At 42.2% G+C, this 17407-nt stretch overlaps 2 protein-coding genes across 2 annotated transcripts; one reads left to right on the top strand and one right to left on the bottom strand.

The window, feature by feature from the left end:
• Positions 1-252: 252 nt before the first annotated feature.
• On the bottom strand, positions 253-9721 carry scamp2 (secretory carrier membrane protein 2). Its single transcript, XM_056599644.1, has 9 exons — positions 9495-9721; positions 7850-7927; positions 7618-7701; positions 7029-7140; positions 6330-6458; positions 4934-5093; positions 4715-4816; positions 3235-3349; positions 253-2831 (listed from the first exon to the last, which is right to left on the bottom strand). Exons 1-9 carry the CDS (start codon positions 9549-9551, stop codon positions 2682-2684), a joined length of 987 nt encoding a protein of 328 aa, XP_056455619.1. The 5' UTR covers positions 9552-9721; the 3' UTR covers positions 253-2681.
• A 1443-nt stretch (positions 9722-11164) lies between these two features.
• On the top strand, positions 11165-17169 carry mpi (mannose phosphate isomerase). Its single transcript, XM_056599619.1, has 8 exons — positions 11165-11359; positions 11727-11854; positions 12289-12489; positions 12712-12853; positions 12961-13140; positions 13293-13466; positions 14398-14606; positions 16456-17169. The coding sequence occupies exons 1-8, from the start codon at positions 11218-11220 to the stop codon at positions 16672-16674; spliced, it is 1395 nt and encodes a 464-aa protein (XP_056455594.1). The 5' UTR covers positions 11165-11217; the 3' UTR covers positions 16675-17169.
• The last annotated feature ends 238 nt before the right edge of the window (positions 17170-17407 follow it).

Here is a 17407-nt window from a genome sequence, read left to right as displayed (position 1 = left end):
GAAGTGATGTCACTTAATGGCTTGTCCAAGTCTGTCCTTAGACGACGAGATTGAATTTAAGGCCAAAGTCCAGGCCAATAGTCTAATATTAATGTTGAATTCCATGAGAAACTTTTGTTTGGTAGACTAAATAAGTAGGCTCATAACGAAATAAGTTCCAGAGTAAAACACGGATTCTATTTCATTTCTGTATAAGACATCAGGGGCATTGGACTTAAAAAATAACCTGCTCTTACTCGTTTAGACTTTGTTTCAGTCGTTTATTATTCCAGATGTGAAACTAAGCCATTTAGCAAGAGCATTTGGTTTGAACATTTCCTATTCATACATTGAGATAAACACTGATGTATAATGCCTTTGTTTAGCTTTCTCGGTTGCTGTTCACATAAAGCCCAACCTTAGACAGAACACCAGCGGTATGGACCTAGGGTTTAATGTGATATTTTTAATTGCATCAGTTGAAGGTGAAAGATGTCCTCGTTCCCATGCGTTCTCATCTCACCAGGGAGAGGTGTTAGATGTCATAGGTGAGGCTGAGCATGGGAAAATTGTATAGTTTTTCAAGAAACTTGCCTTGTAATTTATGGATGAATACACAGCGTATTTCAAAGCATATGAAAGCCACACATGTAAGCCTAAGCATCATGCCGACAATATTCCCAAACGCATGCACCTTCATTAAGCGGAGGGTCCTGCGCCTTCCCCTCTTTTCAGATGAGTACGGTGAATCAGCATTTCAGCCCACATCAGACACAGCATCCTCTAGTGGTCAGTTGTTGTACCTGCTATTAATATGGGAAGTCTTGAAGGAAGGAGTTACAGTATATGAATTAAGCCTTGCATGTTTGGTAGTCTACCCATATATGCGTATTGAAGTCAACTAAATCAAAGTTGTCATTTGTCAACAGCAAAACTGGATAATGCTTAGCATTGCTTTTTATGAAGATACAACTAATTAGAATGTTGTTAGTTAAAAGAGAAAACATTCAAGCTCATAGACAGCCCATGCTCATATTCAAGGTCATACTCACTTTTTCCCGTTCTGGTCAAAGCTTTTATTTGTAATCAGTTATCAGTTGTATTCAACATTGAAATAAATGTAGGTCATTCATTTCAGATTGGAAAAATGAACCCTGAATGGCATTAATCCCAAAGCAAAGAAGTAATTCCATCTATTACACAAACGGCAAGTCTGTTTCAAAGAATGAAGTATCTATATATACATTTCAGTACACAAATAATTGATTGTTTCTAGGGGACTGTATATGAGCAATAGAACAAAAATAATAAAATGATTGATCCAAATAAGGCAATGACTGAAATAGCGAAAATTTCACCTTGTTCTGGTATAATTTACATAATTGCACTTCAGAAGAAACAAATCATGCAATTTAAATACATTATCTTTTCATTAGAAACTTCATGTACAACTTTGCCATGCTATGGCTTTGAGTTCTTCCCAGGCTGATCAAAAAACAACACACTTTATATATTACAGATTAGTGGTTCATCAACATAAATGGAACAAGACCACCCCTAAAGAAGCTGGTTTCGAATGTAACGCATGCTTTATATTTCAATTTATTTATTCAACCCATTTGTTCTATCCCACCCTGGGCTGGTTCCTCTAAGAGGTAAACAAGCTGGTTAAAGTTTTTAGGCACATTTTTATTTATAACAAAGTTGAAAATGTAATCAGACAAACTGCAATTAGCTATGATTTAGGCAATGTACTATCTGAGCAACTCAGATGTGCGGTCATCCCTTGTAAGCTACACAAAAGCTTCTGTCTACTTTTTTTTTTGTCTTCTGTTTATTAACAGCCTGAAGTCTACACACATAGAATGCAAAAGACAACTTGTGACATACAATCTTTACAATAGCAAACCCTTTGATTGAACCTGTTCCTCCATTTCTGTTTGTTGAAATTAAAAAGGAAGACAACCTTTTTAAGAAGATAAAAGCTAACCAGGACTACACAGGAGAAGACACTGACAACTGAACCGAAAGGCTTCATTATTTGTTATAATACAGAATTGAAAGAAGTCCATAGCTAGTCCAGCAAATGCTTTGCCTATGTCACCCATTTTCTTACCAACACAGGCACACATTAAGCCACACAAACAAGCCTCAGAAAAGTGCCAAATGTCAAGACAAGCTTAAGAGAATTTAAGAAAGTGCACACAGAAGCCACAACCAAACAAAACAATTAAAGACCAAACTGCTAACTTCACCCCTGGCGTTTCACCCTGAAGTGCACATTATGGAAAACAATGTCTTCCATGTTTCTTGAATATAAAAATAAGCCAAAAGAATGACTGTATACTTGTATTGGCTTTTTGGGAGAGGGTGAATGTGAACATGAATATTTAAAAAAAGAAAAATGCCAAAAGGTGAGAGGTATGAATGATCGGTTGGAGAGAAGCTGACTAGCGTATACCACAATTTGTACAGTCCACAAGAAGGAGCACTCCTTTACCCAAGTATAATTTAAAAATGATATCAATTTCCTACCAGCACGGTGCACAATGAGTTGAAGTTTGAGATGAAGAGCCGCTGCACGAGTATTAGCCGTGCCCTTGAGGCCTGCATTATTGGAGTGGAAATAAACTTCATAGGAAAAAAAAAAAAAAAGTTGAAAATTTTCATCGGTGCCTATCCTGTGTGCAGCCCCTCTGGTGCTAGTTGGCGCTCTGGAAAGCCCCCTGAGCGGCGGAGGTGGCTGCCGAGGCAGTGGCCGACTGGAAGGTCTTGTTGGTGAGCACGCCCTGGGAGAACTCCTGCTGGGCCTTCTGGAAGCTGGCTCCTGTACGGCGGTAATTGCTGTGCACCTGTATGGTTACATTTGTACATTTAGAGCCTGCTAGCCTGCATGGGTGTCCCTTTTTTAGAACATTATCGATTGTTAAGGTTTACGTAAAATACGTCTGTCTGCTGTGTAGTTTGTACCCCGACCACTACGCGGCTTCTACTCTGAACAGCACCACAGAGACAACAAATGTGGCATACCGTTAAGGATAAATATTGAGGTATTATGTTCTGATCTGAATGCTTGAATCATTTTTATTGGTCCTTTTTCTTGCTTTTTCCTATACATCGTACCGGCCAAAAATCTTGCCAAAACACAGTGCGTGTCAAGTGCATGAAAATGTATTCATTTTCTTTCTAACCCTTTAGACAAAAAGGAGAATGAATGGACTGTATCGATTCAACAAGACGCGTAGGAAAACTCACCATCTTGAGGAGGATAACGGACAGAACAGCACAGACGGTGAAGAAGACGGCCACCACCGTCATAATGACCCCGACGGCAGGGTTCCCGAAGGAAGCAAGCGCGGTAATCCATCCGCTGAGGACGAAGGGGCAGTTGTAGATGTGGTCAAAGAAGACAAGCTTGCAATCGTGAGGCAGTACTATAGTAACTACACAACTATCCCAAGTATATTTACCCCACGGTACAGTTATAGCTTTGAGTATGTACACTACAAATAGTGCCTTTTCTATGTCCGGCGGATAGAACTATTCGATACATCATGAGAGCCAAAGTGCGGCTGTTAGTTAGACAGACAGGCAAGCTTGATTTAATAAGCAACAAGCGAAGAATGCTAGGTGAAGAACAGAAGGTAAAGATTTAGCTTGAGTTGCAGGTGCTGTAAATGTTATTATTTTCATATAATAGGATGAGTTTTCAAATTTGTTCTTCCAAAGGTAACATAAGGAAAACAACGGTAGCTTCAGGCCTTGCCTAATTTAGCCTTTTGAACCGAACATAAGACAACTCTGTTTATGAGACGAGGCCCCTTTTTTGGAAAAATAGCTGGATCAAATTATGTTTTCAAATAAAATATTTGAATGACTATTTTCGGCTAGTTGTGAGTAACAGGGGCTCACTTCAGTCAAAGGGAAACAGTCTTTTTACAGATATTTGGCGCCATCTGTTGTTTTGAATCTAGGTTGACATTCAAAAGTCTAGAGCCCAAACATTAGATGACACCACATATTTCCAGGAAAAAAAACCTGTCTATTATTCGGACCAATATGGTAAATAAGGCATTATGATGGCCGCTTTATTGCATTACTGGCATTTGGATTGAATATGTCGCAATAAGTATTTTTGAAAATAATCAATTGACTACTACTAGAGGAAGGGAATTTTGCAAAGTCAGTAGACGATGGAAGCAGAGACTTACAAAGAAGTTACCAGGACAAAGAGACAAACAGCAGGCTAGAGGCTGCAGGATGGAAGGTCTCTGTCAGAAGAGATACCAAGAGGCAGTGGAGGGAGAGCAGAGACGAGAGCAGCTTAAAAGGCCAGCCAACGTGCATACACGACAATATTTCAAAAGACACATTTTGGCCTTCGCCATTACGATGAACATAAAGCGAGCTAAATGAGAGAACATCTGACGCCAGATAGAAAAAAGTGCCTTGTTCAAAGGTTTGGGCAGCACATATAATTGTTATCATCAGAAGCCATGAGTCTCAGTATTTGATTGGAAAATGTATGTTGCAAAAGCATGTTTGGTATATTTTAAGGTGGATGTTGATGGGTGGGACTCTAAGGGTGCACTCACACTACTGTAGGCCATCTGGCCGTGGCCGTGGCCGTTTTTCGGCCAAACGGTCGAAGACCACGGCCAGATGGCCTAGTGTGAGTGCACCCTAACATTCTGTTTTTTAGAGCAGTCCGAAACACAGTGAAGATTGGACTCACCTGTTGCCCCAACCGGGGATGCCGACCGCTTGGATGATGAATATCACCACTTGGAAGAAAAAGACCATGAAGAAGAAGAAGAAGCTGACGGAGCTGTCGGATCTATAAATAACAAAACATTATTGTTATTATCTACATGGAAACCAACTGTTAAATAAGGGTTAGGGGGCTTCTCTGGAGTGATGGCAAACATCAACGCTGCTGGGATTGGTCACTCACTTGAAGGCCTTGTACACTGGTCGGTACCAGCAGAGGAAGGAGCAGGGTGCAAAGATGATCAGCCAGAGGATGGAGAGGCCAAAGCCTGTACCAGCAGTCGCTGCTGTGGTGAAGAGCGCCAGGCAGGCGAGAAGGTTGAGGAAGAGGGTGACACAGTGGACTGTGGGAGAAGGGAGGGGGTGGGATTGTGGATGGGAAAACAAGAGAGTTGTTGACGTCAATGATAATGATGATGAAATAATGCCACTGCTAAAGACCAATGCCAATCGGATCTTCGTCTAGAGTACTATAAGCAAAACATACACAGGAAACACATTTCCCAGGTGCAGGTGCATGTAATTTATTCAATTATATAGTATGGTATGGAGTCAGTGGGCTTTTGAAATCACTTTCCGAGCAGATGCGAATACCCAAAACAGAGTATTGATGACTGGAGAAATTGGTAATAGATCTAGAATTGTGATCTTTTACATTTGTAGCTTTAAACAGCCCTGGCAGAGGGCTGTCTCTAATGTGTTTTTTTTACCCTTGACTTTTGTGTCATGTGGTCTACAGTCCTCTTTCAATACCCACATCAAACTTTCTGTCACCATACCACCAAACATCCTGTTGAAATACCCCCTGACTACTACACAATCAACCCTGATCCCGCTGCTGCCGCCGCTGCTGCCGCCGCCGCTGCCGCCGCCGCTGCCGCCGCTGCTGCCGCCGCCGAGTGTTTCAACACGGGGAAAGCTGAGCGGTAGGGTAAAATCTGTGCGCGTTCACGTGGGCGGCAACCGCTTCCTGGTTTTCAGCTGCTTTTGTAACTGCCTCCCCTCTGCCGCCCTTCCCTCATTGAAATGAATGGAGGCGGCGAGTTGCCGCGCGGCGGTGTGAAAGCAGCGTAACGCGCCTAACGCGCTGCTTTAGCGTGTGTAACGCATCTACGCGCCTTAACCAATAGTTCCCTATGCAAAAATGCAGATTTTCAACGCCTCTAACGTGCGTAACGCGTAAAGTGTGGCCGCACCCTTAGTCTGTACTACGACTAACACCATTGGTCATGAGATTGAGGAATTGAGGGGTTGTGAAACATGTGAAGAAACTCGTTTTTTCACATTCAGCGGTCTTCCCATCATATTTTAGATTTTTGCAAAAGTCTGATTTGTTGGAGTACATGGTGGCTAAATAAAAAATGTCAAACAGGAGATGTAATGTCTACACTGGCCTACAGGCAAACGTGGGTTGGGTGGTGATCGTCGATTGAGGAATGTCACATGAACATTGTCAATGCATTTAACTGTGAGTGGATACTAATACACAAACCAAATTCCAATTAGCCTTGCGCTGATGATGGTATTCAATCAACAACAGGTTACAGAAGGCCCTCCCATTGCCATCTTGCTGTACTCACACATCCACAGGTAGTAGATCATCTTGCAGATCCTGCGGTGCTCCTCTGGGATGTCCTCAGAGAAGTCCTGGTAGAAGCAAGGTTTAATGGGAAAGCTTCGTGGGAGAGGAGGCCAGTTGTTCTCCTTGCCTGTTTATAGAGAGAAAACGTAGGTATAGAGAACCTACAAATCTAACCTGATAGACTCAACAGTCACCTTTCATTAAGTTTTCTCGAGTTCTCATTGAATGAGGAGGGACTTCATTGACAAAACAGGGTTAAAAGCCAGCACCTCTTGTGGCTGTGGTTTATTAGACATCTAATTGACTTTAATTAAAGGCTGGTGACGTCCATGAAGTGCAGGAATAAGTGCCGAAGAAATTAAAATGTGTAACACGGTACAAAGACTTAAAAGAATAATGAAAGTATAGGCGCATGTCATAACCTGCGGTGGACGTTAGTCTAAGGTACCTGCTAATGAAGTTTCTGAATAAAATAAAAGCTAACCATCATTAAGAGCCCTGTTAACAGGGTTTTAAATAATTATAACCATTACTGCCCTTAACGCCGGTGTGTTACAAAGTGGCAACTTGACTTGAATACATCTTCAAGTCATACATCAAGCGGAACTTTGTTTCTGCTTAAACCCAAGCACAGTGTATCACTGTGATGCAACTCTTTCTACTACATCTACGGTCGGCCTGCGCGTTCAATAGGGACCTGTTGGAGCCCTGGTCTGCAGCTCCTGCTCCCTGCGGTCCAGCTCAGCAGCTTTCCTCTCCAACTCCTCTTGCTGCCTCATCAGGGTGGCCTGGGCTACAGCCGCTGTCGCCTGCAAGGTTGAGGAGGGGGGGGGTCACCACAGAGTGAGTGGCTGGGTTACTGACTGTCTAGTAAACAGCTAGCTGGAAGTAATGGCTCCTTGACCTGTAAGGACTACGGAACAAGGATAGACAAAACAGGGGAAACCATACTGTATAAGCCCCCTTGAGGCCATTGGTAAAAAATTTAAATAATAGGATATTAATTAGACAGGATAATCGTCTTATGTCAAAAAGGAGGTTGGAGTTTAAAGCAATATTCATGGCAAGTCAAAAATGTACAGTTCACTTAAAAACAAGTAAAGGCATATTGAAAGCAAAAACTGCTGCACGGGTACACTTTCCAAACAATACTGTTGCCGTGGCACCTAAAATACAAACCAGCAAAAGCACCACCAAGTCACTTGACACTTCTTGTGCTTAAAAACAATGTATATATATGACGGTGTTTGATGGCTGGGAGCTGGGAGTAGAGTCACACGGCTCACCTGCGGGCTGGGCACTGTGGAGGGCTGCAGCACTGCAGGCTGGTACAGAGAGGTGGCGGCTGGGGTGGTAGCAGACATACTTTCCTAGGAATAAAAAGGGACCAATAGTCATATTGAGAACCACTGTGATAAAATACACTGTGCAGAGGGTTCAATGGTGAAAAAATATCTCATGTCCAGTTCCGAAGCAATACCACAGTGCAGTTTACATAAGAGATTTGAGATAACCTACTGTGGGATGAGCAGGGAAGGGGTTGAACTGGTCCACAGACTCCATGGTCGAGTTGGTAACCTGGGTGACCGATGGATCCTGCAACACAATACCATAGCACTCCATTAGAGATCCATAAGTATTGATTCAAAGATTTTGCCCTCACAACTTCCTGTATAGGAGGAGTGGCTGGGCACACCCAATGCCATGTTTTTAGGATTCATTGGTGAGTTAAATTGAAGCCAACCAACTATTGACCTCCAGCACATCTCTGAATAGGAAGACATATTCAAGACTGCAGCACTTATTTAACAACAATCCATACAAGCACAATATAACGCTATGGCAAGAAGACATAATGTTGACACAATAAAAAATAGGATATAACAGAAGTAATTGAGACTATGGAGGTAAATAATGATATATTCTAGTATCACTTCAAACTAAATGGTCCTTTTTGCATCATTTAAAATGGATGATATTTTGTATTTGACCCCATTTTCTCGTTATGAATTTGTATTAGGGTTATATTGGACATTTATCTCAATACCTACCCCTCACATGACACAGAAAAGGTTAGGTTTAAGTCTGTGACCAATTCATGAGAAAGTATTATAGGAATGTAAATGTCCGATAAAGAACTGTATATAGCCAGCTTTAATATGAGGAGGGGGAACGTGAAACACTAAATCTGACTTAAGACTAGAGATCATAGAAAATGACTTTCGAGCAGGAAGGAGTTATTTATTTTTTTAGTTAGTTTTCATTGTCTTGCAATGGATAATAATGAATAACGACAATTCACATGTTGGTTCCATGAGAAGTGACTTTAAATGATCTCCAACTATAAATAGCATGAATAGCCAGATAACTAGAAACTGTTAAACCAAATCCTGACCAAAAGGTTCTCTTACTGTCTGTTACTGTGCATGTGTGTCATTTGTTATCATCTAGATGTGACTGGTGTAGCTCTAACTATTGTATTAAATTGAAAAGCTTCGCATTAGACAGATGAGAAGTTGGTTTTTTTGGGGGGGAGGGGGGTGGTATTCAAACTAATGGCTAATTGGAGTGCACAAGCGTTGTCACAGCACACTGCCTTTTTCTTTAATCACCGAGGACTGGATTAAAGAGTTACAGCTGACTAGCACTGCAGAAGTCTAGATTAGGCATTTCAGATCCAGTTAACTGTTTATTTAGCAAGATCCCCACCCTATTGACAAACAGTGGACAGCTTCCTGTGCGTACATGCATGACTGGAACATTAGAACAACGGATGGTGTAAAGTAACAATACAACAATGGCATCTTCATATTAAGACAATACTTGTTTTGAGAGAAGCTCCGCCATTTGGGACATGGCTTTGTAGTTAACACTCAAAGGCATGGTTTACGCCACACAATCAATGTGGGAAGCTTGTAACTTCCTGCAAATGAATACGCCCGCCCTAGAAACATTTCGGAGCCCACCAAGTGGCTGAACGTTTGTCAATCATGCCACGTCTAGCCAAATGTGAAAGGTACACACGTAGAAACCTCCCCGTGTTGCTCCCATACAGTTGATCGTTCCACCCAACAGGTTTTCTGACGTGCGACGTTGAAACAATTCATAAATCACAAACATCTTGAATGTTACTTAAAGAAAAATGTAAGAAGAATAGGCTTACCTGGAACGGGTTTTCGTTTGCTGGATCTGCGAATGGGTTGCTGTCAAAGCCTGACATTTTGAAGCGTTGAGGCTGTATTTACAGTTTCTAAAAAAGGAATAACCAAAATACTGCTGAAATCGTCTCCCCGTCACTTCCTCGAACGGAGTTGGTAGCGCATGCGCATTTCGTCAAGAGTAATCGGCAGTAGTAGTGTCACGGGTCACGTCCCCTTACGTCACTTACAGAACAGGCAACATTACTTCCCTCCAAACATTATACAAATAAATGCAAATATATGGCAGAATATTTTAGAGTTTTATTTCTAATGTATCTGCATATCATTTTTTGCTGAAAAACACATGACGGATGTTGGGAAAACGGGGACGAGCAAGCGCGACTGGTCTGCTTATATGACTTTCTTATGCAGTTTACCTGTATCCTTTTTTGATCAAAGTGCAATTCGTAGAAAGTTGAATTAAATATGTACATTAAAAATTGTGGTCGAAACCACCCTTTCTAAAAAAGAACACTTTATAAATGAACGTCTGCATCTTCGTCGATCAACAGCCCTTTATCGTAAAAAACACATATAGTTTATGTATTTTACAACACGAATTATTTGTAGATAGAACATTTATTCAAGCCTGTAAAGCCCAATAGAAGCGAGTATCGTGACGTTATTAATCCGTTGACAGTATGGGAATTTCGGCTCTTTTTAGTGAGCCGGATCTCTTGGAACGGCTCACCAACAAGAGCTGGCTCTTTTGGCTCCTACCGCTTACTATACCTTTTATAATGGTGCCATGCCGTAATTCCGACGGTCATACAGTCTTGGAATCATTTTTTGAGAGTGTTTTCCTGCTTGGAGAAACATACATAGGATTGAGAGCCTGTGTGAAACTTCTGAATCCCTTGTCCTCCACAATTGAGAACGGTTGGGAATCACTTGCAATCAGGGCTTGTTGCATTGTCCTGCTACTACGGTGACGGTTTCGGTGCGCCCTAGCAGTTGCTCCCGCGCCCCCTCCCTTCTCCGTTTGTTTCGTATATTTTAATTGACTAATTAAGGGCGCCCTCTACGCATTTGCTGCCCTAGGCGTTCGCCTATGTCGCCTATGCCGAGCGCCGGTGTTGTACACAGAATTCTGCGACCCACCGAAAAGTGTGACCCCAGGGGGCGCTGTTGCATATTTTCTGCAATATGCAAGCGTAGACAGGCATGACAAAAACATACATAAAACATAAGATTTCCCCCCAACCAATTACCTTTTTATTAAAGGTGCTTAATAAATACAGTTGATTGATTTGATTAGCACTTTACAGACCCATACAATGGATAGGGCGTTTAGTACGGTCCTTCACCGTCTCTTCTTTACCCATAAAAAGCTACAGTCAGTGTTACGCTGATTTACCTTTGAGCATTTCCTATTATAGGCTACTGTGTAAAATGCTTTTTAGAATTAATGTTCGTATCAAGAAAAGAAAGACCCACCGGTGGGGGGAGATCTTATGTTTAATTTATGTTTCTGTTATAATGCACACAATGCACAAAATGTACAACAGCGACCCCTGGGGTCACACTTTTCGGTGGGTCGCAGAATGCGGTGTAACACCGCCCTGCCTGTCAGTCACAGGCAACGTGTGTCGCACATCGAAATCCCCCGCCCCTCGCTGCTTGTTCTCATGGTCGGTGGCTGGCTGCCATGCATGCGACGTGACACACATAGCACGAGTGGAATGAATGCTTGTAGCACCCAAAAAAGACACCGGCTCGCGTTCGGGAGCCGACTCCCATCATTCACTTAAAAGAGCCGGCTCTTTGAGCCGACACGTTCGCGAACGACCCATCACTATGTTGAGGACAGCCATGGAGGAAGTAAGAGGTAAGCGTTTCTCTGATAAATTATTAACAATCAATACATCCCACGCGGTACCTATGCAATATTTGTCATGCGTTAAGGATTTGGTAGCTAAAAATAGCATCTTTTTGGCACGCTTAATGGAAAGCGGGCGTATCCGAAAGAGCAGTTATGATATGGGATGGCAGATTAGTGCGATGCTAGAACCGCCGCTTGTTTATTCAAAGACTCTTCTTCTTTTTCTAAAATCGGCGTTGCTGTAATCTGACTTTTGCTTTGATGTCACTTGAACTTGGAATGGTCTTTCCTTTCGTATTGTGGCTGCAGAAAACAGAATATGTTTGCAACCCGATGAGAATCTCTAATGCCTCATTTGTTGATTGCTTTCCAGTTTTTACATTAACGTGTGCTGTTCAAAACTATGCCTGGGGGAAGGCGGGACTGGATAGTGAAGTGGCTAAACTGGTACTTGGCGGAGACCCACTAGCTGTCATTGAAGAGGACAAACCGTATGCAGAGGTGAGATGGAAGTCAATCTTACAGCTTTAGTTTAGTGTGGGGCTTGAGACATGAGCTGCCAGCTTGACTTTTATTAAATTTTATCTCAAACGTTGAGCAAGGTGGTACACTGCCCTACAATGGAGTTGTTCATTGGTCCACATAAAAAAGGAAAAGGATTGTTCTGAGCACATATTAGACAATTTCTTTCCACAAAAAGTGTCTTGATTTATAGTTTTCAGTTTGTATTCTTTACTGTAGGCTAACTAGTACGTCCTAGTCATCTATTGATAAACATAAATGTGCCATAATGTCTTTTCTTTGTTCCTCGCTTTGTTCCTTTACCTTTCTTATTATGATTCACTGGAAATGCATGCTCGGAAAAAAATAAACTGACTGGAAGACTGGAAGTTTTCGTGATTAATTTTTAACATATTCTGTGATCTGTCCTCTAGCTGTGGATGGGGGCCCACCCTAAAGCCGATGCTAAGATCAAGGATAACCTAACAGGCGAGACCACCCTGGGCCAGTGGATTGCTCAGTTCCCAGGCTGCCTGGGATCCAAAGTCAAAGACACCTTCCAAGGCCAGCTGCCTTTCCTCTTTAAAGTGCTGTCGGTCAACACAGCCTTGTCTATTCAAGCCCATCCCAACAGGGTAAACTCAAACACATAAACACACACTAAATTGGAACATGTGTCATGTATGTAGACACACACACTATATGGTGGTGCATTGAAGATTTTGTGACTGATGGTCTCATGCTACTAAACAATCAGCCATAAAACATTTACAATTTGCAATACATTCATTGTGTGAGTGGTCGGTAGTTTCTGTCCAATGTACATCTTTGTATCGTTCTCTTGGTAACCCGGGCAGGAGTTGGCTGCGCGTCTTCATGCTCAGTTTCCAGAGCACTACCCCGATGACAACCACAAGCCGGAGATGGCCATTGCTCTCACTCACTTCCAGGGCCTTTGTGGCTTCAGACCAGTGGAGGAGATCCTTGGCTTTCTCAAATGTGAGGCTGAGCTATGAGTTTTAGATATTGACCATGTACCCCCTTATTGTTTGATGGTGTGTAATAACAAGTTATTTGCTGTTAAATAAAATAAATGTGGATGGCAGCTGTCCCGGAGTTCCATGCACTAGTGGGCAACGAGGCAGCAGAAGAGCTACGGTGCGTTACGGGAGATGCAGTACATACAAGACAGGCTCTGAAGAAATGCTTCACCAGAATGATGAACTGTGAGAAGAAAGTGATTGTAGATCAACTCAACATGCTAATGAAGAGAGTCACAGGAGACGGTAAGGACACAATGATTTTGTCTCTCCATGTGACACTTTGTGGTTTTGGAGTTGGAGCTTTTTCGGAAGGTTTTTTGGGAAATTGTTTCATACAAGTTTACTTCCCAATCTGCCTGTTTGGGCTGACTGATATTTTATCTTTCCATTGTCAGCTGCAGCAGGGAAAGACACTTCTGAGTGTAATGGAGCTCTGCTGCTACGGCTCCACTCCCAGTACCCAGGAGATATCGGTTGCTTCTCAATCTACTTTCTCAACTATGTGGCCCTGGAGCCGAGCCAGGCCATGTTCCTGGGGGCCAGCGAACCCCATGCATACCTATACGGAGGTCAGTGGTGTCTCCTGGACTAATGGTACATCTTATTTCTTTCGTTAACATTATTAATAGTTTATTTGTCAGGGATATTGCAGCGCACATTATGCGCTGCAATATAACAATCACAATTACACAAAAGAACACACAATTATCACAGTCATCACAGTGACTGGCTTAAAGTTGTTTTGTGCCCCTCTGCTATGCAGTTGCCACCCACAGCTTCCCTTGTGGCCACTTTCCTTGTATTTGTTTTTGTAACAAGAGGACAAAGTACAGCGAGAGCTTGATTATTTGCGCAGTTAAAAGTCAGTTTAAGAAAAAAATATAACTTAATGAAGCTGTCAACTCATAAAAGTTTGTATTTATGTACAATTCAACAGTGTTGCCACATTGTTGGTTTCTCATCCATTATTTTCAGTGTCTGTTTGTATAACTATATGATCGGTTTGACTGTTGTCTGGGAGGCTTGGCCCCAAACATTAACACAGTAGGGTAAGTGAGAGAGTATCATAGCATGAAAAAGCCGTAAAGCTGCCTTGACAGGTATGTGACGCCTTATCATTCTGAAACAGTTCAGGTTTGTCCGGACAGTCTTGCCGGTTTAGTTAATGTGTCCATTGAATTTGAGTTGGGAGTCCAGTCATCCTCATCCCTCAGCAGTATCCAGTATAATGGATTATTGGATTATGGACTATTCTTATTTTATACATTTTATTTTCTATGCATATATATATTTTATTTTAATTTTACTTCCTTCAGTGCTCTTCATTGAAACCATTTAATATATGTGATTGTGTAACCCTTTTCATAGCAGCTGGGTCAACTTAACTGATAACGTTATTTTCTTGAACTATTGAGTAATGCATCTTTAAGATATGTGAACAATACAGAGCCAATATGTCTGTCTCTCTCTCTCTCTCTCTCTCTCCTGCCCTCTCCCTAGACTGTATTGAGTGCATGGCCTGCTCGGATAACACTGTGCGCGCTGGATTGACTCCAAAGTACATCGATGTGAATACGCTGTGCGACATGTTGAACTACACCCCGGCTCCAGCGAGCTCCAAGTTATTTCCCCCCGTCAAGGATTACTCCGACCCCTTCGTGTCCATCTACGATCCCCCTGTGCCAGACTTCACTGTCATGAGGATACAGGTAATGAATTGCTCCTCGTGGAAGTCATCGCGACGCAGGGAAGCCATGGCACCTTTGAGAGTTGATTATCTGAAAAATGTATTGTGTATATATATACAGTGGGGCAAAAAAGTATTTAGTCAGCCACCAATTGTGCAAGTTCTCCCACTTAAAAAGATGAGAGAGGCCTGTAATTTTTATTTATTTTTTTCATAGGTATACCTCAGCTATGAGAGACAAAATGAAAAAAAAAATCCAGAAAATCACATTGTCAGATTTTTTTAAGAATTTATTTGCAAATTATGGTGGTAAATAAGTATTTGGTCACCTACAAACCAGCAAGATTTCTGGCTTTCACAGACCTGTAACTTCTTATTTAAGAGGCTCCTCTGTCCTCCACTCGTTACCTGTATTAATGGCACCTGTTTGAACGCCTTATCAGTATAAAAGACACCTGTCCACAACCTCAAACAGTCACACTCCAAACTCCACTATGGCCAAGACCAAAGAGCTGTCAAAGGACACCAGAAACACAATTGTAGACCTGCACCAGGCTGGGAAGTCTGAATCTGCAATAGGTAAGCAGCTTGTTGTGAAGAAATCAACTGTGGGAGCAATTATTAGGAAATGGAAGACATACAAGACCACTGATAATCTCCCTCGATCTGGGGCTCCACGCAAGATCTCACCCCGTGGGGTCAAAATGATCACAAGAACGGTGAACAAAAATCCCAGAACCACACGGGGGGACCTAGTGAATGACCTCCAGAGAGCTGGGACCAAAGTAACAAAGGCTACCATCACTAACACACTACGCCGCCAGGGACTCAAATTCTGCAGTGCCAGACGTGTCCCCCTGCTAAAGCCAGTGCATGTCCGGGCCCGTTTGAAGTTGGCTAGAGAGCATTTGGATGATCCAGAACAGGATTGGGAGAATGTCATATGGCCAGATGAAACCAAAATAGAACTTTTTGGTAAAAACTCAACTCGTCGTGTTTGGAGGAGAAAGAATGCTGAGTTGCATCCAAAGAACACCATGCCTACAGTGAAGCATGGGGGTGGAAACATCATGCTTTGGGGCTGTTTTTCTGCCAAGGGACCAGGACGTCTGATCTGTGTGACGGAAAGAATGAATGGGGCCATGTATCGTGAGATTTTGAGTGAAAACCTCCTTCCATCAGCAAGGGCACTGAAGATGAAACGTGGCTGGGTCTTTCAGCATGACAATGACCCCAAACACACCGCCCGGGCAACGAAGGAGTGGCTTCGTAAGAAGCATTTCAAGGTCCTGGAGTGGCCTAGCCAGTCTCCAGATCTCAACCCCATAGAAAATCTTTGGAGGGAGTTGAAAGTCTGTGTTGCCCAGCGAAGGTCCAAAGACATCACTGCTCTAGAGGAGATCTGCATGGAGGAATGGGCCAAAATACCAGCAGCAGTGTGTGAAAATCTTGTAAACACTTACAGAAAACGTTTGACCTCTGTCATTGCCAACAAAGGGCATGTAACAAAGTATTGAGATGACCTTTTGTTATTGACCAAATACTTATTTTCCACCATAATTTGCAAATAAATTCTTAAAAAAATCAGACAATGTGATTTTCTGGATTTTTTTTTTTCATTTTGTCTCATAGCTGAGGTATACCTATAAAAAATAACAGGCCACTCCCATCTTTTTAAGTGGGAGAACTTGCACAATTGGTGGCTGACTAAATACTTTTTTGCCCCACTGTATATATATTACGATATCACAAATTGAGTTCCAAGTGACCAAAGTGCTATATTGCTATTGCCATTATCCCTTGCTTATTTGCCTTATCTATTTTCTTAAAACATATTCTTGTTTCATATATTTTTCTCCCCTCCACCTCAGGTACCAGCCTCAGTAAGACAATACACAGTTGCTGCTTTGGACAGTGCAGGAATCCTATTGGTTGTCGAAGGTGACGCAATAGCCACGTCTGCAGCTGCCCTCTCTGACATCACGCTGAGGCGGGGCACAGTCCTCTTCATCTCAGCCAACGAGGCTGTCTCCCTTCATGTTACGGCCCAATTGGGAATGACCATGTTCCGAGCCTGTTGCCTGCTGTAGTTGCTAGATTGTGTTACCTTTTATCTATTGAGGAATTTCAGATTTTATTATATTAAATATTACTTCCAAACAAACAACAAATGTTTATTTGGGTTAGTTATGGATTGATTTTGATTTTATTTATTATTCACTGGCATATGGCCAACAAGGTAATTTCACCAGTCTTCTCTAATGATAAGCTGCTTATTGCCTTTTGGTTGAAGGTGTAGCTTCAAGGGCATCACTGTCTACTCTCACCTACTTGTCTTTAGCAAGCTCCTATTGATTCTGCCAATGATAGTACTAGTACCACTGCCTGTGGCCCCCTTCGCCCTCTCTCTCTGATAGTCGCGGTTTGAGAGATGGATGCAGCAGATCGCAATGTCTTTTCTGCGTTATGCATTGCACGTTACCCTGGTGTATTCCAATCCTATCCAAGAAACCGAATATAAAATGTATTAAAGTTCTAATAAATGAAAAGTTAATATTCGTGGTCAAGACTTTATGGCGTCCGTGATTGATTTATAATGGTCTAGTTTTCCAAGGCCAGAACATTAAGAAGGTGGAGGCATATAAATACCAAGGAGCCACCATTTACCACAAACTATACCTCCTAACCAACACTGAAACAATCTTCTCAAAATGTCAACACCCCTTCTTTCTTAGGAAACATCGGACTTTGAGTTTGCGCTGTTTCATAATGTCCTTCACAATTTTTCCTCCTGGTCCTGTCCCATGTGAATCATCCATCAAA

The sequence above is a fragment of the Gadus chalcogrammus genome, chromosome 9, assembly GCF_026213295.1.
Source record: "Gadus chalcogrammus isolate NIFS_2021 chromosome 9, NIFS_Gcha_1.0, whole genome shotgun sequence".
In the NCBI taxonomy this organism is placed as follows: domain Eukaryota; kingdom Metazoa; phylum Chordata; class Actinopteri; order Gadiformes; family Gadidae; genus Gadus; species Gadus chalcogrammus.
This window is presented reverse-complemented; position numbering and strand designations above follow the sequence as displayed.